This window comes from Daucus carota, chromosome 8 (assembly GCF_001625215.2).
Source record: "Daucus carota subsp. sativus chromosome 8, DH1 v3.0, whole genome shotgun sequence".
NCBI lineage: Eukaryota > Viridiplantae > Streptophyta > Magnoliopsida > Apiales > Apiaceae > Daucus > Daucus carota.
In genome coordinates, this window is record NC_030388.2 from 21,309,070 (window position 1) to 21,335,043 (window position 25,974).

The following is a 25,974-nucleotide window of genomic DNA, read 5'->3' on the forward strand; positions in this document are numbered from 1 at the left end:
ACTGGCCCTTTTAATATTAATCTTTGAGCAAAATCTTCTAATACCCTGCATAATTAGAGTAAAATAAGCAATGCCAAGTCGAGGACAAAGGAGTCAAGGAAAGAAGTCAAAAATGTATGCAAGAGTGTGAAGTATTTCGCCTAATACGAATATAGTATTTCGTACATGCATGTTTAATTAAGAATATGCAAATGATTATAAAATAAGAATAAATTTACAACAACAATGACGACGAGAATTATGACACGACACCACATATTTTTGTGAGATAGACCATGGTTGGCAACGTTTAAGAAAATTCTATATAATGTCATGTGTAAATTAAGAGTTACAATTGTAAGACTCGAGAATGATTGTTGGTGTGTTTAATTTAATGTTAACTATTTAGGAAGTATGGAAACATACGTTGGTAAAATAGACCGTCATTTGCGCATTGCGCATGGAAGAAAAAGAAGTAGTTTGTACAATGTATATTAGTGTCGTAAATAAAGAGTTCCTCGACATGGTAGAATATTTTATGTTAAATTTTAAATCACAATTGCATTACATGAATATTTATGATGGAACTATGATCATGATTACTTGCAATTATAGGAATGAATGGCAGTTTTCCCAAAAATATATTCAAATAACGACAATGCCAAATGCGTAACCTTAACTTTATTAAAAATAATATTTGACCTTGAGCGGATACATATGTATCACCAATAAATACTTTGACTTATGTCTTATCATTATTTTTGAAAAAAACTGAAAGTTTTTTGGTACCTAACACTACTCTTTCAAATTTCTCTTTAATATCTATTAGTGGAACTTGGTTTTACCACACATATGCAATGAGATAATATTTTAGCTACAAAATTCTATGTTTTATAATATCTAAAATATTTTACTTGTAGCACTCCAACAATCTAAAACAATTGCCCCTTTTTTTCTATATACCTCACATTGGCCAAATTTGTAGAATGTCTCCAGACTTAGTAAAGAACTATGACCAAACCCATCAGAGCCTAAAAGACTATAAGTTTACTAAGTGTTTAGTCCCACCCTATTTTATCTAATAATATGGAACATCAATCAACCACAGTTTAGATGCTCATAATTGAGATAAATGGAATTGATATTTGTTTAGGTGATGAGCACTTATTATCCCTTATTTATAAAATAATTTTTACTTGATTATACATTTTTTCTATTTATGTATTACCAACACAAAGTCAAAAAATAATTAAGTATGAATATTATTAAACCTATATTACCAATTACTACCATTCATAAAATGAGAGAATTAGTATCATGATAATTCATAATTCTACGTTTCTTAGAGTATATGCTAGAAATATGGGACATATTTATGATATCACTCTTTTAACATGAATGAGACTGAAATTATGATAGAAAGATGTATTAGGAAGTTCATCCCCATTCTGACTAACGGAGTTGAAATCTCATGATTCAAGGGGCTATTTTGTAAGTTTTAAATGTGTACGAATGGATATAATACAGTTAGTAACCGATCATATAACTACAAAAAGGTGTAATAAGTAAGCTAATTATTTATCAATCCTAAAAGACTTAATACTAATAGATACTGATAATATATATATATATATATATATATATATATATATATATATATATATATATATATATATATTACACCAACACATGTGAATTACATAAAATTGGTGTCATAAAAAAATGACACCTCTAATTGGTAATTATTAAGAAAAACTTAACTTTCATATCTCTTAATCTTAAAATTATGAAGTTCAATAATGATAATAATTAAGAATATATATAGTTATAATTATATATATAACCACGTCTTCAAAATCATGATTTATCATGCTAACTGTCGACATTGCCAAAAAAAGGCTAACGTTCTCTCTCAGAATTTATCATACATGTGTTCAGAAAATATAATTGAACAAACTAATGTCCACAAGAATGGTCAACTAATTAAAAACTTTAAAGATGTATATAATATACAAGAAAAAAGTAACTGAATTTCAAGTATTTAATTAAGAAGGCTAGAACCAACTGTTTCTTTGCATAACCTAAAATATTAATAGGGCTCACCTATCAAACTCTGGGCTGGGAGTAAGGTCACAGTCACCCCTGTTAATGTCATCCTCAACAGTGACATTCTTATCAGGAGTGTTGGATAGCTTTAACTTATCAGCGACCATGTTTGCCATAGAACTACTCTGGAAGCCATGGCTTGTAGCTTCAAAAGCATTTGAATACTGGAAAATGTCAAATTAATTTGAATGTTAACCCCGAAGCAAACACTAAGCAATTATGCAATATGCTTTTCTAAAGAAGTCTATGAAATAACTAAAAAGGTCAAAGTGGGCAACCTGGGTGCTGATTTCATAAGGACCCTTAACCCCTTCCTTCAGAATTCCGGGTTGAGTTGATGAAGAAGCAGCACATGGGGAAGAATCATTATTTTGTCTGTCCTTTTTACTGTTCTTCTTTTTCTTCTTACGAGTTTGGGCACCCTTATAATCTGGAAAGATAATATAACTCAACTGTAATGTTTACATCACTCTTAATAAAAAAAAACTTCAATGATTGCATAATGGGAACCAATTCCTGCCTCAATTTCTGTAAAACAAACTCAATAAAAAAAAATCACCTAGAATAACAGTGTTTCAGCTTATGCTTCCAGACCACAACTTATAATCATTTCTTTGCATTAATGTCTTCAGAGATGACTTACTGGCCCCTAACCCAGTTAAAAGAAAGAGGGGCAGATTATGTTTAAGAATATATATGATGTTGAAAAGTGGATCATTATGGTTGGATTATTGAAAGAGTTTCAGAATTTATGTTTAAGAAAACAGACAAGCAACTGATTTAGAAAAAAACTGATATGTGAAAATACCTGCATCCACTCCATTAATGAAGGCAAGAAGGTCATCAATCGAGCGTGTATCTTCTTCATAGGGCCTTGGCTTTGATACAATCTCAACCTTCTGAAAATGAAAAAAATAGTAATAAGTAGTAATATCTATTGTACAATTTTTTGAAAGCTTATTATAACTTCAGGAAAAGAACGCGGATGATGGTTCCTTATTTTCTTTCTTTCTTTCTGTGAAAAATCTTCTGAAAATCTCGATCCAAGAGTAGTGTTCTTCCTGCATCAGTTAATTTAGTCAAATTAACAAAGTACGCATACATAGTGGTTATAAATGGACTATAGAGTAAGTGCTAATTACGAAAAAAAACAAACAACCTCTGTAACATTTTCTGGACAATGCAACATGTGATATAGTTCCTCAAATGATGATAATTTATCAAACTTCTTCACCATGGCTTCATAAGTGCAATCAATCAGAGATTTGAGTTGCAGGTAGTGTGCAACATATATCAACTCATATAGAGAATGTGCATCCATATGAAGTAAGATATCATCAAAAGTTGTGCCCTGATATATAAAAAATTAACTATTAGCTTCATATTTTGTGATGTTCTAGTTAGAAACCATAAAAAACTAGTTTTCATACCAGAGAGGGGACTAAAGTTCACTTTCTAGCTCGATAATATATAGTAATCATTACTGTTTTTACTTAATTACCAATTTATTAGGAAGCTTAATTTAAATTACCTAAAGCATCTCCAATAGTCTCTTAGTATGATCCTAAATATAATATAAAATATTAATCTCCTAGCAAGTTAGTATATTATCAGGAGTGTGAACTCCAATAATGCTCTCTATATAAACTCCTAACATATATTTTATTATTATTTGAACTCCACTATGACAAAAATCAAATTCAAATGGGTGAGAGTGAATATTGTATCACAAAAAGCAAGTTAAGAGCCATGTAGTGGCTCTTAAAAGAGAGGAGAGAGAAGAGGTTCCTGGTGTTTTTAGGAGCCACTAGGAGTCTATTGGAGCTCAATTTTTTCTCATGCTCCTTATATTTCAGCAGTGGAGCTTCTCATAGCCTTAAAATTATTTATATTTCTACCTAATAGTTACATTAATTATGAGAAATGTAGTTTAAACAAACCTTTTCAAGAGGACATATAAACAATGAGGAGGTAAAAACGAAGTCTAACCTCATAAACGCTGCCCAGCACCCGATGATATCGACAATAATTTATCACGAAGTTCAAAAAGTTTTTCTTGATTACTGGAGGTAGTAATATAGGGTTGTTCATACAATATCCATGTCCTGATTGCATTTCATTATATATGGTCCCCCATAATGTGGCAACCTCAAAATCAACTTGTTGTATATGGCCATCAGCAGTTTTTACGTATACACTGGACTTCAAAGTCTGGAATGTAATAAATGCCAGGGTGATAATATAAATGAAAAGTACAAAAGTAAAAGGATTCAATTAAAAAACAACTGCATAAAAAAAATCATTGGGTGTACATCTTGTTTCTTTATTATCACTTCAGCTTCCCTGCAGGTAATGTTGTTAGCAGCAGGATTGTTCGACATATTAAAGTCAGATATATTCCCTTGGCAGTCCAAGCCTGACCTGCATTTGAAAAGAAGTGTTAGACAATTAGGGTTTTACTCCAATAGAAACTATTAGAATAGAAACCAGATAGAAACAATTGGGATGAAGTAGAATGATGCGGGTTTTGGCACCGGGGATGGACCATGGGCCTAGACGGGTCTAAGTGGAGCCTAATAGAGCCGGGTGGGGCCTAGTGACTTTAACACTGTCTGGAGCCCGTTCAGGGCCTGTGAGGAGCGTTGGTGATCGAGGCCCTAGCGGGCCTGGGGTGGATTAATGAGTGGGGTGGGGGTGGGCCATGACATATAGAGGTGGGTGATGTCATTTAGATATCTTGGTTTCCATTTTAGTATTTATTTTAGTGGTTTCTATTTTAGCAATTGCCTATATATATATATATATATATATACTAATGGAGATTTAATACATATGCTTTTGGTTATGCATAGCATAGAGGTCATATATTCTGGTTTTCTATGTGAAATTATTTATGTATAAAATTTTCTAGTATAGAAATAGATGATGCATTTTTCTTTTTATGCCTAGTTGGATTTTAATATTTATTTTCTTCATAATATATAGTAATATAAATAATCACTTAATAAAAATTAATATATATAAATAAAAATATTCTTAAATTTGATACAACATATGTGTGTATGTGTATATATATAATAACCAAATAATTGAATTATGATAAGATTTAATAAATTATAGTCAATATTTATTTTATATGTGTTTAATATATTATTGAAGTCTAAACGTTTGAAAATCCAATATCGAAGCCGGAAATAAATAAGAAATAAGTGTTTAAAAAATCTATAACTACTTGATATATATAACACTTAACTAAAGAAAATGATATAAGTTAATTTATAATTTATATTGGTTAAACACATCAACATACTGTTAGAATAACATTTGCACAGTGCATACATGAAATTGGGGTCACCAAGTAATTGTAAGAACACATGTACATGGTATAACATCCCTAGATTAATAATACTATTTATACTTAGTAATGATCGATACTTGAATTTTTCTTTAGTCATTTACGCCGAGAAATGAACAAGTATTAATAGATTTAAACCATGTATATAAAGTAATGAAAACTTCCAAGGAAGTATGCCCAACTAATAAGAGTAATAGTCTCACCTATCAAGTAATTCTTCACTTATATTGTCAATGCCATCCTCGGCAGTGGCATTTTTATCACCAGTGTTTGATAGCTTTAACTTATCAGCAACCATCCTTGACATAGAACTACTCTCAATGTCAAGGCTAGTAGTTTCAAAAGAATTTGTATCCTGCAAAATGTCAAAAGTTAACCCAAAAACTTACACAAACCAATCATGCAATATGCTTTTGTAAAGAAGTCTATGAAAAAACCAAAAAGATCAATATGCGCAACCTGGGTGCTGATCTCGTCAGGGATCTCAACGTCGTTCTTTAGAAGGCAGGATTGATTTGTTGAAGAAGCACAAGCGGAAAAACCCTTCTTTTGTTTGTCCCTCTTTTTACTGTTCTTTTTCTTCTTCTTACCAGTTTGGAACCCCTTAGAATCTGCAAATATTATAGAACTCAGCTGTAATTTTTACCTAATGGGATACAGAATTCCTGCGACAGTTTCTATACCCAAAAAAACTGTACATCAGATAGCTTTTCCAAATACCTTAGATGAAAAACATCTGGCACAGTTATTATTTAGCTGTCTTACAATCTAAACAACTAGCAGCACTACGGTTTTCGTGTTTGAGTTTCTAAGACTCGCCATAACTTACTCAATTTGTATTTACACTTGTAGGAAACTACATTTAATCATTTTAGAGTAAATTACACTTTGCACTCCATAACTTAAAGCGCTTTTGCATTTCGGTCTTAAAACAATTTTTTTTTGCAAAACAGAACCCAAGGTTTTATTCTCGCTTCAGTTTGCACCTTTTTGACCACCCACCATTAGACATGACCGTTAACGTTAACAAAGAGGGTTAATTGTGTAATTTACTTGCCCCGGACCACCACTGCCACCCGAATTTCCTGCTGTCCCATCTTCGCCCTCTCTCTCTACCCTCCCCCATCCATCTCTTTCTCTCCCTAGCCCCCCCACTCCCTCTTCCTCCCCCCATTTCTTCTTATCTGCTGGGCTGTTGTACACAGCCGCCCTGTGGGCTGTGGTTGACATCCCCAACCCTCTCTTGTAGCCTTCGCCAATCGGCCGTTTTATCACAAATGTCGCCGTTCTATACAACCCACCAGCAACCACCCTACTTTGCATCTCCTTTTGACATCGAGCCATCCTTATCCCTAATCCCCTTTCAGACAACCTTTTCGTGGCGGTAACTACCGCGCCACCGTGTACCCCGTCTCCGACTCCAATCACCGCAAACACACCCACCCATGTTGCCCACCGTCGGGTCAAACAAATACACAAGAAGTTGAAACAATACACATTTATATACAAACTAGGCATGATGACCGATTAAAGTCAAATTAGGCAGTCAAATTTAAGAAGTCGTATTTAACCAGTCACATTTAATTAAATATGACCAGAACCTAAATTCCACTAAGCTATGAGTGACCAACAATTTCCGGTCAAATTTAGCGAAATTCGACCGTGTGCGGTCAAATTTAGTTAAATATGACCGAAAATTGGCGGTCAAATGTACCCTCTTTCATCACTGGCGTTGCCGCGACGGCAGTCTGACCGTCGTTCCGATCATTTAATCCCCTCCGATCATTCCCCACAATCTCATAATCCCCTCTAATCAATTAAAAACAGGTGAGATATATGTATGAACTGTGTGTTTGATTTCGATATTGTGTGCTTGTGTATTGATTGTGCCTTGGCTGTTGAGATGTGTCGGAAAGGTTGATCGGAGGTTTGTAGGGTGAGCACTGATTTCGGTGGCTGAAGGGGTGGCGTGGCCGCATTTCTAGCAAATAGGCAGTGGCTGGATAGGAGGGAGACAGGGTGAGGGGTCTGAGCGGAAGATGTGTAGTGGCCGAAGGTTGGGGTGATGGTTGTTGTTTATTGGTGATTGCCTAGGCGTTAGCGCCGCTTATCGTTGGTGACAGAAGAGAAAGAAAGGAGGTGAAACAGAGGGAGATAATTAATTGATATTACTACTATACCCTTGGCTCTGTTAACATTAACGGTTCACTCAAACGGTGCATGGTTAAAATAGTGCAAAGCAAAGCGAGGATTAAACAGTGGGGTGTCATCATCTGCCAAGAACAATTGTTTAAAATAATTCGAAAAAGCGCTCATAATTATGGGGTGCAAAGTGTGATTTACTCATCATTTTATCACAAAATAATTCACGCAATGCATGAAAATAAGAAATGCCCAGTCATATTTCTCTGCGTTAAATATATATAGTGCACCCAAAGAAGTAGTTGTCTCCGGAAAAAATAAATTGGACCAGAACCATATAATTCTTGGTCTCGAGTGTATGATTTTGATGTTGAATATGTATTCATTACGGTGGCAGGTATACTTATGTTTAAGAGAACAGACTTGAAAATAATTTGGAAAAGAATTAAATAAGTGAAAATATACCTTCATCCCCTCCATTAATGAAGGCAAGAAGCTCATCAATCGAACGTGTATCTTCATATTGCCTTGGCTTTGATACAATCTCAAACTTCTGAAATGAAAAATAGTAATCAGTAGTAAGAATTACAGCACAATTTTTTGCAAGCTTATTATAATTCCATATAAAGAACACGAAGATTTGTTATTGTATCAAAAGTTAACCTCTGAATTTCCCTTTTCCTTATTTTCTTTCTGCCTTTCTGTGAAAAATCTTCTAAAAAACTTCATCCAAGATGAGTGTTCTTCCTGCATCATTTAATCAAATTAACAAAGTACCATGCATAAACAATGGTTAAAAAAAATAGTGTATAAAGTAAGCTCCAATCACGAACAAGACAACCTCTGAAACATTCTCTGGACGATGCAACATGTGATATAATTCCTTAATTGATGACAAATTCTCAATCTTCTTCACCATAGCTTCATGAGTGAGATCAATCAACGATTTCAGTTGCAGATAGTGTGCAACACATATCAACTCATATAGAAAATTTGCATCCATATCATGTAAGATTTCATCAAAAGTAGTGCCCTGCCGCATTATGACGCACCATTAATATTAAATATCTTCCACATGGAAGAGAAAGGTAGTTTGACAAACATTGTTCAAGAGGACATAAAATTACAATGAGAAGGCAAAAACGATCACTACAACAAACTGAGCTATTTATGACGGAATCGACAATAATTTATCACTGCCAAACATTGTTATAGATATCCATATCTAACCTCATAAACGCTGCCAGACACCTGATGATATCGACAATAATTTATCACGAAGCTCAAAAAGTTTTTCCTGATTAGTGGAGGTAGTGATATGGGGTTGTCCATAGAATATCCACGCCCTGATTGCATTTCATTACATATCCTTGTGCATAATGTGGCAACCTCAAAATCAACTTGTATTGCATGACCATCAGCAGTTTTTATGCATACACTCGACTTCATAGTCTGGAATTTAAGGGGTAATACAAATTAATATTAATAAATATAAGAATGCAAGAAAAAAATATTGCATAAAAATTATAAGTTGGCTGTACATCTTGTTTCTTCACTGTCACTTCATCTTCTGTCATGCTGCTGTCACCAACAAGATTGGCCGACATATCAAAGTCAGATATATTCCCTTGGCAGTCCAAGCCTGACCTGCATACATATAGTTCAGATTAAACCACACAAAAGGATCTATAAAAATAAGAAAGTAATTAAGTCTATAAGCAATATCATAAACATTATTTAAGTGATTAAGTTGAATTTACACAAACAATCCCCAATACATTTCACACAAAAAGTATCTTACAATATTGAGATATTTGGTCTCACTGAATGCCTAAATCTTTGCTATTAAAGTGAATGATTGAGTATGAGTGCAATTGAAAGGAGAAAGACAAACTAATATATAAAATTATATATCTATTTTCTTAAAAGAAAAATTAAAAATATATAAAACTAATATACATCACAAGTCTACCACCTTCACCATCTATAAGAATGAACTATATATATATTAAAAATGAGATTTCACAAATCCTATATATACAAGCATACTCAATTCTCAAATGAGAAAAATCAAAACAAACAAACCAAAAAAGATAAGAAGGTATATGCATATAAAATTGAATCACCCAAAAACACAAACCAAAAAGGATAAGAAGGTATATGCATATAAAATTGAATCACCCAAAAACATGTGATTACCTTAAACTTTTCCCATTCAATCACAGATTTATCAAATCAAAAACAATATCAGGGAACATATACACATAAGAAATCTTAAAATTCACCCATTTCAGTCATCAATATATCAAAAAACCATGTGAGATAAGTAAAATATATACACATATAAAAATTAAGATTTCATATAGATATATGAGTCAAAAGACATTGACTTGGTGCTTTGTAACATACCAAAAAAATAGTTAATAGAAGATGTGTGAGAGGCGAATTCACTTGCTCCAAATCTTGACTTATGATGTTACAAATAATATTCATATATGTTTAGATATTCTATTTTTATGTACTCCACAGAACTTAACTCTTCTAACATATACAATTGAATAATATCAGTTGTCCTTTAAAACGGTTATATTATTCCACTGTCAGGAATTTTTTGATTGGTGGGCCGGTGGCAAAAGGAATATAATATTATCTTTAAGTTTTTGGCCCACAACTTTTTTTTTCAAAAATATGGGCCCACAACTTAAAATAAGATACAAAGAAATCATAAGTGGAATGTTGGAAATTTGAATATTATTTTCTAACGCGCCCTGTATTCAAAAGTAATCATACAAAAAGGAGCCAACATTTTCTTTAGAAAATAAAAAATGTGATAATACATAACTAATAAAACTAATATGTTTTTCACTATACAATGATGAGCAAAAGAGAAATACATAAATTTAATATAAAAAAGTATACAAATAGAGTATATCATGCCTTAGGATATTAGAAAGAAAATAAAATTTATATATCACAAATATTCAAATAACACCATGAACAAGAATGCACCATAACACATGAGATTCATCAAATTCTATATACAAGCTGAATTAGTATGAAGAATAATCAGCTAAAGGAAAATGATAACGACTCCTAACTAATAGAAAACTAAATTTATATAAAAGTAATGTCATCGATATATCAAATTAAAAATAAAATTAAAACATATAAGTCATACTTGTTAACATCAACATGTATGTAAAACATATATCCCATAATATATAAAAGTTATAATTAATAGAGTAATTGAAAACACAAGAAATACAAGGACTTAGTTTGTAAGATACCAAAACGGAATAAAAAAAAATTAACCAAGAAACGTGTAAAATGTGAATTCACTTACTCAAAATATTATTTTTCCCTTACAAATGAGATACATATATCCATATGTAATAATGCATACATTTGCATTATTTTTGCCTTCTTTAAAGAGTTGTATAATTTTATTATGATAAATAATTTGTTATTTGCACAATCATATATCATTTAATCTTCAATATGTAAATCAATAAATTAAAAAAAGAATAAAAGATTGATAAGTGAATTTAAAAATATTTAATAAAATTCTCCAATATATTTTATGCATTCTATAGTAATCATCAACAATTCCGCTAACCATATTTAAATAAAATTGTAAGAATACATAACTAATATGGCACATTTGTCAAAGCCATGCTTGTTAGAGGTAATATTTTGCATCATCATGCCTTTCCCTAAGCTATAGAAATTTGCTAAACTCCTCTTGTAAAGCTTCTCACTAGAATGAGAAGTTTTAATGATAGATAAAAGAATCTTGTCAAGATAAACATGCCTTGTTGTTATAGTATCAATTCACCATTTCCTAGGATCAGAGTTCATAAGGTTCACTTGAAAGATGGTGGAAAATAAGTCAATGTAACATATCTTTAGAAATATGGTCCACTATGTTGATCTCTTGTTATTGAGCTTGATATACTTAAAAGACCAGTGCCTCATCTTTACCTAATTGTGCTTTAAATACTTTAAAAATTCATGTCACATCTTATTCCAATTGAAATAATTCTCTTGAATTTGAGAAGGCTTTGATATCCCCTTATTCCCTGTTAGCTTGAGCCTTTTTCTGGAATTGGATATTTCGGACTTGGAGCCTTGGTCATGTTGGTTTCTTAAAATTAAAAGGCATAATTCTTCAAATACTCCCAACCGGGTGGAAGCTTTCTAATCGGAGCACCAACTTGAAATGACTCATTTGTGACCATTCATGACATTTAATGGCTGCATGAATATGATCAGATGTACTTCTTGAACATAACTGATCATGGTCGTAAAATAAAGCTCATAAAATTCTTCTTCTTACATACAACTTCAAGTGATCAGTTTGATGAATGAGTTCTTGAAAAGGGGCATTCAAAATAAGAAAAAAGAAATTAGAAAAAAGGCGAGAAAAGTCAAATTTTAAAATTATTTTAGAGTCAATAAGTTCAACAATATACTGTCGAAAATATTTAGATGAGTGGAAAATTTAAACTTTGGAACAGTTCGGCAGCTAGTTTGATTTTTTGTCCAAAATTTGAATTTTCAAGTCAAAAATTTCATAAGTTCAATTTCGACAAAATACTTTCGAAATTAAACTGTCGAAAAGCAGTGTAGCTATGTATGGGGTCCTTGCAAAACAAAACTGAATAATGGTGTGGCCTCATTGCACTTCCAATGTGAGAGCAATAGCTTGCTCGGAGAAAGGAGTAACTGGATATATAGGATATGAAATTATACTATAAAAGTGAGTGTGTGATTATTAGGTAAATAAAGTAAAGAAGAATGTAACCGCAAAATGACCTCTCATTGGTCTATTTATAGGCTAATGATTAGAATATCGGAGCTAGTTTTATGGCTAGAGTGTGTGAGGAATATCCTAGAGTTTGAAAAAATCATATTCTTTTGAAAGTGGCCTGTAGTGATGTGAGGTGACTCGCGAGAATATTCTTTGAAAAGTGACCATATAGCGGACTGCACAATGAGTTGAGTGTCCGGATCCGTGTGGTAGGGTTCCAGGACTCCCTAGTATGGCTGACTTGCTCCTACTCTTGTACATTAGGCTTTGGCCTTATTGTATTTGAGCTTGCTGGAATGTTATAGCCTATTGCTGATTATACAGACATAGATGGCATCAACCCAGTCGATCGATTTCAACACATGTCTAACTTTCGTTGACATTAATGCACATGTCTATTTATATTTTTGGGACTGAGATTGAATGATTTCTATATTTGTTGGAAAAATAATCTTAAACTTGTTTCATTTGCAACAAATTAATAATGTTTTCTTATTTGATTTGTTCAGTTGACGATTTAGTCGTGCTGTTACTGGCGAAAGATATATATGTTTGCGCTTATACTTCACCATTAGTATCTACTAATCTACTATCTTATCTCTTTGGTTGTTTGCTGGAGCAAGTATATGACAGCCTATCGTTGTAATGGCATGGCTTTTAGATTCAGAGTTTCCTAACGCATATGAGAGCAAATATGCAATATTGTCTTTACAGTTCTGCTAGTTTAATTTATAATACAGTTTGAACATGTCTGATGGGCCTAAAAACTCAAGGGGGCTGACATTTTCATAATCGTCTTCTTTGTATTATCTGTTAATGTAATAAACTTGTGAGGACAGGGTTTGATAATGTTATAGTTATGAAGCATGAAAAGGTATGGTGGAGCCTTTTTATTTTTCAGGTACCAGACCTTATTATATGACACAAGAAGGGAAATTGTTTCAGAAGCCTGGACTACATGGCTGATCTAAACACAATGACATGTTTGTTACATGAGCACTGAGTAGTTGCTTGAGTATGCAATGTATGCTGCTGAGTAGTTGCCTCGCTATGTAATGCATGCTGTGGAAAACATTGAACATTTAGTGCATTGCTTTTGGCAAATCACCAGCAAAATTATAATTTTTACGACCGATCGCGTTTGGTCGGTAAGTCGGTCGGAAATGCCCGCTTTTTTTCCGACCACCTTGGTCGGTCGGAAATTTTGGTCGGAAATGCCCGCTTTTCTAGTAGTGTTAGTTTGTATATCTAGAGGGTTTAGAAAAAAAGGTTTAAATATTTGTTTTATTATAAATGATAAATATTGAATCTCAAAGTTTAACTGACAACATATTCTTGGTCTAGTCCAAAAATTTTCATTCTCAAATATCTTTGTCTAGTCTAGAAATGTTCATTCTCAAATATGTGATTTGATCTTGTTAACAATAATAAAACATGTTAATCAAACACGAAAATGGACAATACTTAATAGCGTCATATTCACTTAACCCTAGAATGAATTTACAATTGAAAGAGACGTTGCTTATCGTATCCCTCCCACCGTCTTATCCATTTTTTTATATATGAATAGGACATGGAGGTTAATAAAAATAAAGTGAAAAAATTGATTGATTCTACTAAAATAAACAAACGAATTGTTACTATTTCTGAAAATGTAAGTAATCAAGAGGCAGATTTTAAAAATAAAACTAAATAAACTGTAAAGAACTAGGTGAAACCGGCTCGTACCATTTAACACAATAATATGAGATTTCGGTGATCCAAAATATTATTTATTTTAGCAATTATGTGTTCAAATATATGGTACGTCTTATTTACAAAGTTATGTGATTAGGTATTTAAAATGGTAAATCATATACAACAAATTTGATGATTAAGCTTAGGAGGGATACAAATACAAGTCATATTATATATGTTAGGGAAAATGAATTTAAAGGTCCCTAAACTATTGGTATTTTATTGTTTCGATCCGTATAATAAAAATTTCAATATTCGGGTCCCTGACATTTTCAGTTTTCTTATTTGAGTCCTTCTGTTAACGGACGTTAGAATATCGATGACGTGGCAAGTCTTTTTTACATGTCATTTACAATGAGATAAAAAAGAGAATACACCGTAAATTAAGACACACAAAAACACGAGTTAAAACATTAATATAATAAAATAAAATAAACATATCAAGAACTAGAAGTATGTGGGTGTTGGTGGAGGAGATTGACTGGATGTAGGTGGCGGCGGCCATAGTGGTCTCAGAAGCGAGGTGAAGGCTGTGGTGACTGGCCGGAGGTGTTGCGGCGCGGGGCTGAGCGCGGCGGCGATGTCGCGGATGTTGTTACAGCAGGAAGTCAGGTAGAAGTGTGAGACAGGGTGAAATGTGAATGGAAGGTGATGGTGGAGGGTTCGGCTTTCGTAAACAGCGGCGGCAGTCCGCAGGAGGGCAGAAGGGAAGCAAGAGAGGTGGAGTATACGGAGAGAAGGCAGATGGGTGGCTGTATGTATATGTATATATGAGTTGTGGGTGGATGATTTCTATGTTTGTGTGACTTGCTGATGTAGGTCGTGGGCGACGGGTGGTAGGAAGAACGGAGTTGAGGTTGTGGGGGTATGTAGATGTATGTGAGCTACACCCAGGTTGTACATGGTGGCAGCGGTGATCATAGAGAGGTTGCAGGTGGGGTAGGGATGTCGGAGAAAGGTAGTGGCATTGGGGCAGTGGCATGGTTGTTTTCTCAGGCGAAAGTGGGGTGCAATCAATGAAAGGACTCAAATAAGAAAATAACTAATAGTTCAGGGACCTTTAATTTAAATTAAAATTCATATCCACGTTTCAACGATTCTGCCACGTCATTGAGATTCTAACTCAGTAAACGGACGGACTCAAATAAGATAATTGAAAACGTTAATGACTCGGATATTGGAATGTTTATTTTAGGAAACCAGATAATAAAACACCAATAAGTGACCTTTAAATTAATTTTCCCATATATGTTATTAGTATGTTCATAATATAGATCTAATAATCGCTTCAAGAGCTACATTGTCCACTGGTCTCTTTGTCAACTAATCTTTTTGATTTTTTACATTGTCTCATGGTAGTCTGCTATAGTCCCTTCGAAACTACTTTCATTATTTAGTTAGCCATAAATTTTAAGTGTTTCTTGCAATTCAATGCACCTTGTATCATCAAATGATACACATTTTGGATAAGAATCTACAATGCACTCGAATGTATTGGTGACGATCCTTTACTCTGACAATATCTGGGATTCCTCGAACAATGTTGGGTATATCTTTAACCCTTTCCCCTTCTTAGTTCTTACTGAGGCTACATAATGCTTTTGGTGAAGGGAAAATTTAATCCATTCGTCCCTCAATTATATGTCATTTATGATTTAGGTCCCCGAATTAAATAATTTTAATTTTTTTTGAAAATCCGATTCAAGTACCTCCGTCAAAAGTTGACTAACGACTGTTAGTTAACACTGACGTGAAAATTGAAAAAATAAAAATAATTAAATATATGAAAAATCAAAACTTCACGGATTAAAGTAAAAATTTTGATATGTTAGTCTACCGGTGATTTCAAAAACACCGGTGGAGAAAGTTTTTGGTTTCGAGTTCACTAACGTATAAACTTGCAATTTAATCTCAAGAACACGAAGACACTTTTTTTATTAAAATAAAGATCGGTATACGTTAGAGAACTCGACATGAAAAATTTTCACCACTTGTGTTCTTAGAATCACTCGTAGATTAATAAACTTTAATCTCTTTATTGTCTTCTTTGTATTCTCTGTTTTTTATAATAAACTTGTGGGGACCAGAGATTAATAATGTTTGGGTTATGAAGCATGAAAAAGGTAAGGAGCCTTTATATTTTTCAGGTACCAACCCTTGTTATTACTTATTAGACACAAGAAGGGAAATCGTTTCAGAAGCCTGGACCAGTCGAGAATAGAGGGTGGAAACATACTGACATGTTTGTTACATGAGTACCCTGCAATTTCAAATCCGCTTCTTGTAGAAGAAGTTTTTATAATTCGTCTCATTTGCAAGGTTTATAAGCTAGCTTCAGCCTTCTGGTGAGTGTATGTTTTGATTTATTTCTTGATATTTTCATAGTGCAAACTCATGGGTCTGTTGAGATTATGTAATCACAGTGTTAGATTTTCTAGTGCTTTGAGGTTCCCATGTTATCCTAGTACACGAACATCACTTCAAAGGGTCACTAGTTTAACCAGTGTCAAGATCTGTGATGGTCCTGAAAACTTATTGTCGGGTTTTGAATTAGATCAGAAATTTTGCAACCCAACGAGACATTTTGTTGGAACAAGGCAAGACTCTGTTCATGGATTGTTGGGGTCAGGTTTCGACCAAGAACTACGCAAACCATTGGGACATTTTGTTGGAACAAGGCAATACTCTGTTCATAGATTGTTGGGGTCAGGTTTCGACCAAGAACTACGCAAGCCATCGAGACATTTTGTTGGTACAAGGTCTTACTCTGTTTCCAAGATTCAGAAATATGTATATAGACCTATGGTGAAGTGTTTGAGTTATGTCACTTCTTTCACTGGGAAGTTTGAAATCACACCTTATACAAATATAACTCTTTATGTGTTCCCTTTTGTTGATAAAATCTATGGAGAGAAAATATTTTCGACTTGGAAACAAGCGTGTGGAAGGGGGTTGAGACTGCCCCTGACTGACCCCCAGTGTATTCGAGTTGAATCAATTGCCACAAAGATTCTTGAGGCATTACAGAGGGAGACGGGTAGGCGTCATGTGTTGGCTGATCAACAATGGATTAAAGATGATGTTGATGGGAAGGTTAAACTGGTGAAGAGAAGTTCAAGAATTGAGGAGTCCACAAATGTGCACTTGAAGGAGGGACTAAATTGGGAGGTTTTTGTGATCGATCATCCTATAATTCAAGGAAGTGCTGAAGGTATCGGGGCAAATATGGGGAAGATTGTTTTATTTACAGACCTGTTTGATGTTTATAAGAGGGATGAACAGCTAGCAATCGTTATTGCACATGAGGTATGTATAATATGCATGTTTGTTCTTTAACTAGGTACCTTTTTACTAGTTACCTGTTTTCAGTTTGATTATCACTGAGTTACCTGTTTTAATTGTCTGAATAGGTTGGGCATGTTATTTCTCGACATTCACAAAGACATCTTCTTTGGCTTCCATTTAAGAAGATTTATCACCGTGTGATAAATGGCTATGATTCTGCAATGCATTACTATTTGAGGTTAGAATATATCCTCTATTAAGGTTGGAATGTGATAAGCTTCCAGGATAGATTTCCTCATAGTTTATATCTGCTGAAATACTTGCAAATATCCTATCACCTGTTCCACACCATCTAGAACTGACCTCTGTGAATGTTATTTACCTTTTGCGACTTTTTTCCTTCCTTTTGATCATAAATTCTTGTTTGTGGCATGTAGCCTTTTGTAGATCCATTCTTCAATGTCACTTTTACTGGTATGTGGAGTTTAGATAGTTATAGGTGAAGGAAGTCTCTTAAATAGAGAAAAGATGTTATTCATAGCAGAGGAATGATTACTTCTGGCAGATAGAAATGTACAATATTTAATAGACATTTTTATATTCCAAATGTATGCTAATCAGATGTAGAGATAGGAACTTATTGGGGGTGCTCCAAAGAGATCTGTAAATTTGACCTTGTGACATTTCATTGAAACCTAAACTTCCCTTTAATTCTTTAACTTAAATATGTTTAAGAATTAAGATGTTGTTGTCAAAAGACTCAAAACATCTCTCAAGCCATTATATGTTAAAAAAGTGTGTAAATTATACAATATCGTCTTAAGAATATTTCTTAAATTTGTTGTAAATGGCCTCTTTAACTGATTTCATTCAAGTGGCAGTGTGCATCATACTCTTCTGAGTTGTAGCTATCCTCCTGTTCTTCTTCTGATTTTCTTCTGTAACACGCTTATATTGTCATTAGGTATGAACATGAAGCAGATTACATTGCAATGCTATTATCTGCATCTGCTGGATATGATCCCCGATTTGCACCAACTGCATTGCCAAACCCGGACAAATACTTGAATTTGGAATTTGTAAAGTATAATGAATTGCCTTTTGCTAAACTGGAATTAGCGGAAAGAATTGAGTTTATGACTAAGCCAGAAGTCATGCAAGAAGCAGTTCGTATATATCAAAGTAAAATCAAAAGGACAGTGTGCTGACCAAGAATATCTTGCAAAGAGGTAGGGAAAGTGTGAAGTGATTAGAGATCAGGGTGGTGATTTAAGCCAAATATATTCGTGCAACAAACAAGTGAAACACTGCAGATATTAGTTACTAAAGTAATTCCCTATTTGTTGAGGGCTTGAGGCAACTCAGGTGGTAAATTTTGATGTTGTTCTCTTTTAGTGGAGTGATCAGAACACGTCAATAATAATTAAAAAGATATTGTTCCTTTTGATAATTTTATTGTTGTTCTCTTAAAGCTTCTTTTTGAGGTTTAAGCGGCTTGACAAAGTAGCACATTTGTCGCTAGCAAAATAGAGCATAATTTACGGATATATATTTCAAATGTATGTTAATCAGATCCACAGGGGGGGGGGGGGGGGTGGAGAAGCAGAGTGAAAGAAGAAAACGAGGTTGTATCACGCGCCCTACCTTTCACTACTGTACATCCGCCACTGGTCCCAATCTCGCCCATAGTGTGTTCGTATCGAATTAATTGCTATAAATATTCTTGAGCCCTTACAGAGGGAGACTTGTAGGAGTCACAAGTTAGCTGACTGCAAGTGGCTTAGAGGAGACGATGGGAAGGTTAACTGGTTAAGGTTGCAAATATAATTTGACCTCTGCTGCACCATCTTGAGCTAGATCATACTGCTTACTGTTTTCTGTTGTCCTTTTGCCATGTCAATTTCATTAATCCTTTTGCATTATAGTCTTTTATATGGGTTTGTCTTAGTACCTGCCAGAAGTTGCCTATTAGGAGCGAGACTCAAAAGAGGATTATACAAATCTATAGATGGTGTTTATTAACCTTAAGATAGACTGATTTGATATTATAATGCAGAATGGTGCTTTATGGGAGGTGTAGTTATCCTTAAAATCATCATAGTCAAGTTTACAAGATTGCAAAAACTGTAGGTCTTTAAACATGTGCATGTTTGGTGTTTCTATTTGCCGCAGTCTTGACACTTCACAAATGCACAAAATTTTATTTTTGTTACTCTCTTATTGCTTCACATTTTATGTTGTGAGAACATAGAGCATTGTTGATGACTTCAATATTCTATTCCTTGTCAACTCTTCTTTCTTGATCATCTGAGTAGGCTTGAACAGATTGCCACAGTGGCATAACTTAACTTTGGTCCAAACACAGGTGAGTACTTATAGCATTTTGTAACTCAACCCGCTTTTCCGTTAAAAAGTGCCCTTTTATGCCCATGTTTGTCCTAACTTATTTTTCTGAATAAGTCATTTATTTATTAAAAATATATGGAGATGTGTATTATTTTTTTTCAAGTTCACCCAAACACACCTCAAATAAACAATAATTTAAGAAAAAAGTATCTCTTAAAAATATGAAAACTGTTTCTCTGGTGTATATTTGGGTGAACTTGAAAAAGTTACATGTTTCCATATTTTTCAGAAATAAATAAATTGAATCTGAAAAATAAGTTATGACAAACATGGCCACAAAAATTCAAATACATAATGTTAAAGGCAGTTTTTAACAAAAAGGGGGTTGAGAATACAAAATACAATAGATTATGGAGCTGAGATTGTAAATTGTCACACACAAAAGTACAAGTATTTATGTGTGTATGGGTCAAAATTAAGGGTTACAAACTCTTTTAAATATAAATGTAGTTAAATCTTTTGAACTATCTTTGATCATATTAATTGGCGCCTTTTTGTGGCAATGACTGATAAAGAGGAATGCTGCCAATGTATATGCTCAGAAGATTCTTAAATGGAGAAAAGGTGTGCTTATTTGCCGTGGAATGATAGTTCGTGGAGTATGAAGACATGCTATAATGTATAGGTTGTCATTGGATATGTGTTGAACTTGGCAGGCAGGGCACAATTATATTTTGCATTCTCAGTGTAACCTAATATTCAAAAAGAAAAAAAAAAGATTTGTTCTTATAAGCATATTGCAGGCCATAATATGTCAGTAAACATTTGTGAAGCATACTGCATTGTTTAATTTGTTTTCCCATGATTAAGATGATTACGTTGGGATGTTATTATCAGCATCTGCTAGCTATGATTTTCAAGTTGCACCTATGACATTGGCAAAGATGAAAACAGTTGCAAATTTTGAACTTTAGAGGAAAAAATTGTGTATATGGTTTACCCAGAAATTTTATTGAAATCGACTACATAGTTCAAGCTTTTGTAAACTTTACTGAATTTGTGATAACTTCAACTTGGCATACAATCAAGATTAGCAATAAGTAAAACATTATCAATTGAGGTTAGAATTCCTCCTGATTTCAGCTCCTGTTCTGATTTGTTCCCATGAGAGAATATCGTCAGGCTACGTTCAATTGGATAGATCTTTAATGTCATAATATAATTCATTGGATAGATCTTTAATGTTAGCTAGTGTACTGGTCTACCTTGCGTTTTCATGATAATCTTTAGAGTTTATAATACATTTTTTTTGGGGAGAGATCTTTATGCAATTGTTTAATCATTATCTTTTGTGTACTTCTATCAAACAATTCTGACCCATAATATGTTAGTAAAGTGTAAATCATACTATATTGTTGTAGAAAATTATGTATTTATGTTAAATTTTTTTCCTAATTGTCCTGTTTAAATGTTTAGTCCCACTAGTGGTAGTTTGAAGCACATAACATTCTGAATCAGTAGCTATCCAGCTCTTTGTATTCTGGTTTTATTGAGTAACACAATTTTCTTGTCACAGCCATGAGCATGAAGCAGATTACATAGGGATGTTATTATCTGCATCCGCTGGTTATGATCCTCGAGTTGCAAAGATGAATAGCGGCCATCACCTGTTTCATTTCATGGAGGAAAGAATAAAGTTTATGACTCAGCGTCTCAGCCAGAAGTGATGCAGAAAGCAGTCGACATATATGAAGAACGAAGGAAGACAGTGGCTATTAACTAAGAATTTCTTTTATAGTTTGAGAACAGGGCCTTAATTGATTCATTTACTTTTCTGCTGCAATCAAATTCAATACCACGCCATCAGATTCTGTTATTATTAATGTAATGACACTACAGCGGTGATTTTAATTGGTTGTCTTGTTCTTCGTATTGTCTTTATGAAGTGGTTTTTAATTTGATATTCCAATGACAAGAAAGATGTTTGCGTTTATAACTTCACCACCATTGGTTTAGTATCTGCTATCTCTTTCTCGGTTGTGTTCTTGAGCAAGTATGAAAGCGTATCGTTATAATAGCATGCCTTTTACATTAAGAATTCCCTTACGCATATGAGAGCAAATATGCAATATTATCCTTACAGTTCTGCTAGTTTAATTTATACACTTTCAACATGTCTGATGGGTGATGGGCCTGAAAACTTAAGGGGGCTGGCCTTTTCATTATCGTCTTCTTTGTATTCTCTGTTTTTGTAATAAACTTGTGGGGATCAGAGATTAATAATTTTTGGGTTTTTAAGCATGAAAAGGTACTGACCCTTTTTATTTTTCAGGTAGCAATTATTTGACACAAGAGGGGAAATTGTTTCAGAAGCCTGGACTGTAGAGGGTGGAAACATACTGACATGTTTGTCACATACTGACATTGTCTTTACAGTTCTGCTAGTTTAATTTATAATACAGTTTGAACATGTCTGATGGGCCTAAAAACTTAAGGGGGCTGGCATTTTCATAATCATCTTCTTTGTATTATCTGTTTTTGTAATAAACTTGTGAGGATCAGGGATTAAGAGCATCTCCAAGAGGCTCTTCATTTAGGCTCCTAACTTGAGATTTGAGGAGGGAGAAGCAAAATGTTGCTCCAAGAGACTCTTAAGTGGCTCTTAAATCTTAAGAGCCTCTTGTTTCTCTCTCCTCTCTCCTCAAAGTTAAGAGCCACCACATGGCTCCTAACTTATTTTTTTACAATAAAAAAATTCTTCCCTCCAATCAACCTCCATCTTTCCCTCTCTTTTGTTATAGTGGAGCCCAATATATGAATAAAATATGAAATAGAAAAGAGATTTAGAGAGTATTGTTGGAGTTTACACTCTTAACTTTGTCCTAAATTACTAAGAGCCACATTTTTTATATTATATTTAAGAGCCAACAAGAAGACTCTTGGAGATGCTCTAATAATGTTACAGTTATGAAGCATGAAAAGGTGTGGAGCCTTTTTATTTTTCAGGTACCAGCCCTTATTTTTTGACACAAGGGAAATTGTTTCAGAAGCTGAAACATACTGACATGTTTCATTTTGACCGCACATATTACCATTAATTGTGAGTATTGGGCTGAAACATACTGACATGTTTGTTACATGAGTACTAAATTTATCGGACCTTGGAATTTATTTTATTTATTCAAATCAAACTCTCCTTCATTTGTCCTATAGTAAAACCGCTGTCTCCTAGTCCTAGCTTTTCTTGCAAGTCTTAACAATAAAACACAGCAAAGAGTCCTGATTCAAGGTGAGTTGATTTAGGTATTCGTTTCTTGACATTTTCATATTACTAAAACATGAGTCTGTTGAGACTATGCAGTCAGAGTGTTAGAGTTTCTAGTGTTTTGAGGTTTCAATCTGGTTCAGCACCACTTTACAGGTCTGCTAGTTGTGCTAGTTTCCCCAATGTCAACACGTCTGCTGGGCCTAAAATCCCACTCAACCATTTTGCTGGAACAAGGCATTACTCTGTTCCCAGAATTCTTGGTTATATATTCTGGCCTCTCAACAAGTGTTTGAGATGTGTCACTTACTTTACGGGGAGATTCGAAACTGTGCCTTTTACAAATCAAAGGCTATATTATAATCCTTATGTTGAAGATATATGGGGTAGGGCAGTTTATAATAATTCTTTTAAGAAGCTAAATAAATGCCATGTGTTGTATCCCCAAAGTCACCCACAGTGTGTTCAAGTCGAAGCAATTGCTATAAGGATCCTCGAGGCGTTACAGAGGGAGAGTGGTAGGCGCCACAAGTTGGCTGATCGGGAATGGATTTTAAAATTGAATGGGACGTTAAAGGTTGTTAAGAAAAGGAGAGAACAAAATGTCAAGTCGACGACTGCTCATTTGAAGGACGGAATAGATTGGGAATTTTTTGTAGTCGACACTCCTTTATCTGATGTTTCATACATATCTGAAGGAAGAATTTGGGTGTGTAGAGGTTCGTTTGATGTTTATAAGACGGATGATGAGCTAGCAATCACAATTGCAACTGAGGTACATGTGCAATAATGGATGTTTGAGTAGTTAATAATCAACTTTTTAATTTAATCAACACCGAGTTACTTGTGACTTGTGTGAACTGTCGTTACAGGTTGGACATATTGTTGCTCGACATAAAAACAGAGAATTTCTTCTTTTGGAGCCATGCCTTCTGTATCATCGCCTCATAAATGGAGATAACCGCAGAAAACATTATCAATTGAGGTTAGAATTCCTCCTTATTTCAGCTACTGTTCTGATTTGTTCCCATGAGAGAATATCATCAGGTTACGTTCAATTGGATAGATCTTTAAGAGCAAGTCCAATGCTAGATGCTATATATCTATTGCTATTGCTATAATATAACACCAAAAAGTGTTTTTTGGTGCTAAAATAAAACTTGCACTCCAATGCTAAGTTCTATAACTAGTTTCAAATTTAACCAACTCATTAAATTTTACCTAACTTTTATATAGAACCAACTCATTAACTTTTACCTAACTCATTAACTCATTAACTAGTTTCCAATTTCTAGTTATTGATGATGTGGCAACATGGATGGATCCATCCTTGGTTTCAAATATAGAACCAAGGATGCATCTAAGCATGGATGCATCCAAATATAGCACCCCTTTGGAGTTGAGTTTTTTTACTTTTGATGCTATAATATAGCAATAGAACCAAGTATAGCATTGCATTGGAGTTGCTCTAATGTCATAATATAATTTATTGGATAGATCTTTAATGTTAGCTAGTGTACTGGTTTACCTTGTGTTTTCATGATAATCTTTAGAGTTTATAATACTTTTGTGTGTCTGTGTGTGTGTGTGGGGGGGGGGGGGGGGGGGGGGGGGTTCTTTATGTAAGTGTTTATGATTATCTTGTGTGTACTTCTATCAAAACAATTCTGGCCCATAATATGTTAGTAAAGTGTGAATCATTCTATATTGTTGTAGAACATTATGTTAATTTGTTGTAAATGTCTTACTTTTTCCTAATTGTCCTGTTTAAATGTTTAGTCCCATGAGTGGTAGTTTGAAGCACATAACATTCTGAATCGGTAGCTATCAAGCTCTTCGTATTCTGGTTTTATTGAGTAACACAATCTTCTTGTCACAGACATGAGCATGAAGCAGATTACATTGCGATGTTATTATCTGCATCCGCTGGTTTTGATCCTCGAGTTGCACCTGTAGCTTTGCAAAAGATAAATAGTGAACGTCACCTATCTCATTTAATGGAGGAAAGAATGAAGTATATGACTCAGCCAGAAGTGATGCAGAAAGCAGTCGACATATATGAAGAACGAAGGAAGGGATGCGCGATCAACTGAGAATTTATTTTTTAGTTGGAGAACAGGGTCTTATTTGATTCGTTTACTTTTCTTCTGTAAACAAATTCACTACCATGCCATCAGATTCTATTATTATTGACGTAATGACACTACGTGCACTGGTGATTTTGGTTATCTTGTTCTTCGTATTGTCTATGAAGCAAAATCTGCTTATGGTTTTTAATTTGATATTCCAAATGACAAGAAAGAAGTTTGCGTTTATAACTTCACCATTAGTATCTGCTATCTCATCTCTCAGTTGTGTTCTTGAGCAAGTATGAATGTGTATCGATATAACGGCATGCTTTTTAGATTCAGAATTTCCCAATTGTAGTTTAATTTATACAGTTTCAACATGTCTGATGGGCAAGGGGGATGTAGGAATATTTTTTTAGAGGGGCACTAAGCAAATTTTCGACACCTATACATTTTCAGATTTTTAGGAGTTTTGTAAAGGAAAATGTTAATTCCAGAGCTGATTTTTAATTTCCAGAGCAAACAAAGCTTGAAAAGACAAAACTGACCCCGTGTATATACAATAGCAAAAGAAAAAAAACAATGTGAAGGGGTAATTTTGTCTTTTCATGCATTTTCAGCTCTGAAAATTAAAAAACAGCTCTGGAAATAACATTTCCCTTTTGTAAAATTTAGAATGATGAAAAAACGAAAAAAAAATTAAAAAAAATAGAGAGGCACATGTCTCTCGTGCTTCTTACTAGATACGTCCCTGCTGATGGGCCTTGAAAACTCACGGGGGCTAGGATTTTCTTTATCATCTTCTTCGTATTCTCTGTTTTTTGTAATAAACTTATGGGGATGAGGGATTTACAATGTTTGGGTTATGAACAGGGACGGA

General features: G+C 34.0%; 2 protein-coding genes across 2 annotated transcripts; one reads left to right on the top strand and one right to left on the bottom strand.

Annotated features, from left to right (window-relative positions):
• Positions 1-2,078: 2,078 nt before the first annotated feature.
• On the bottom strand, positions 2,079-9,362 carry LOC108198339 (uncharacterized). Its single transcript, XM_064083778.1, has 14 exons — positions 9,349-9,362; positions 9,124-9,229; positions 8,813-9,034; positions 8,424-8,615; positions 8,246-8,329; positions 8,048-8,135; positions 5,900-6,051; positions 5,644-5,795; positions 4,398-4,506; positions 4,075-4,296; positions 3,245-3,436; positions 2,894-2,984; positions 2,364-2,515; positions 2,079-2,249 (listed from the first exon to the last, which is right to left on the bottom strand). The coding sequence occupies exons 1-14, from the start codon at positions 9,360-9,362 to the stop codon at positions 2,079-2,081; spliced, it is 1,947 nt and encodes a 648-aa protein (XP_063939848.1).
• A 6,944-nt stretch (positions 9,363-16,306) lies between these two features.
• On the top strand, positions 16,307-18,891 carry LOC108198991 (mitochondrial metalloendopeptidase OMA1-like). Its single transcript, XM_017366762.2, has 3 exons — positions 16,307-17,435; positions 17,540-17,652; positions 18,379-18,891. The coding sequence occupies exons 1-3, from the start codon at positions 16,524-16,526 to the stop codon at positions 18,620-18,622; spliced, it is 1,269 nt and encodes a 422-aa protein (XP_017222251.1). The 5' UTR covers positions 16,307-16,523; the 3' UTR covers positions 18,623-18,891.
• Positions 18,892-25,974: the final 7,083 nt, after the last annotated feature.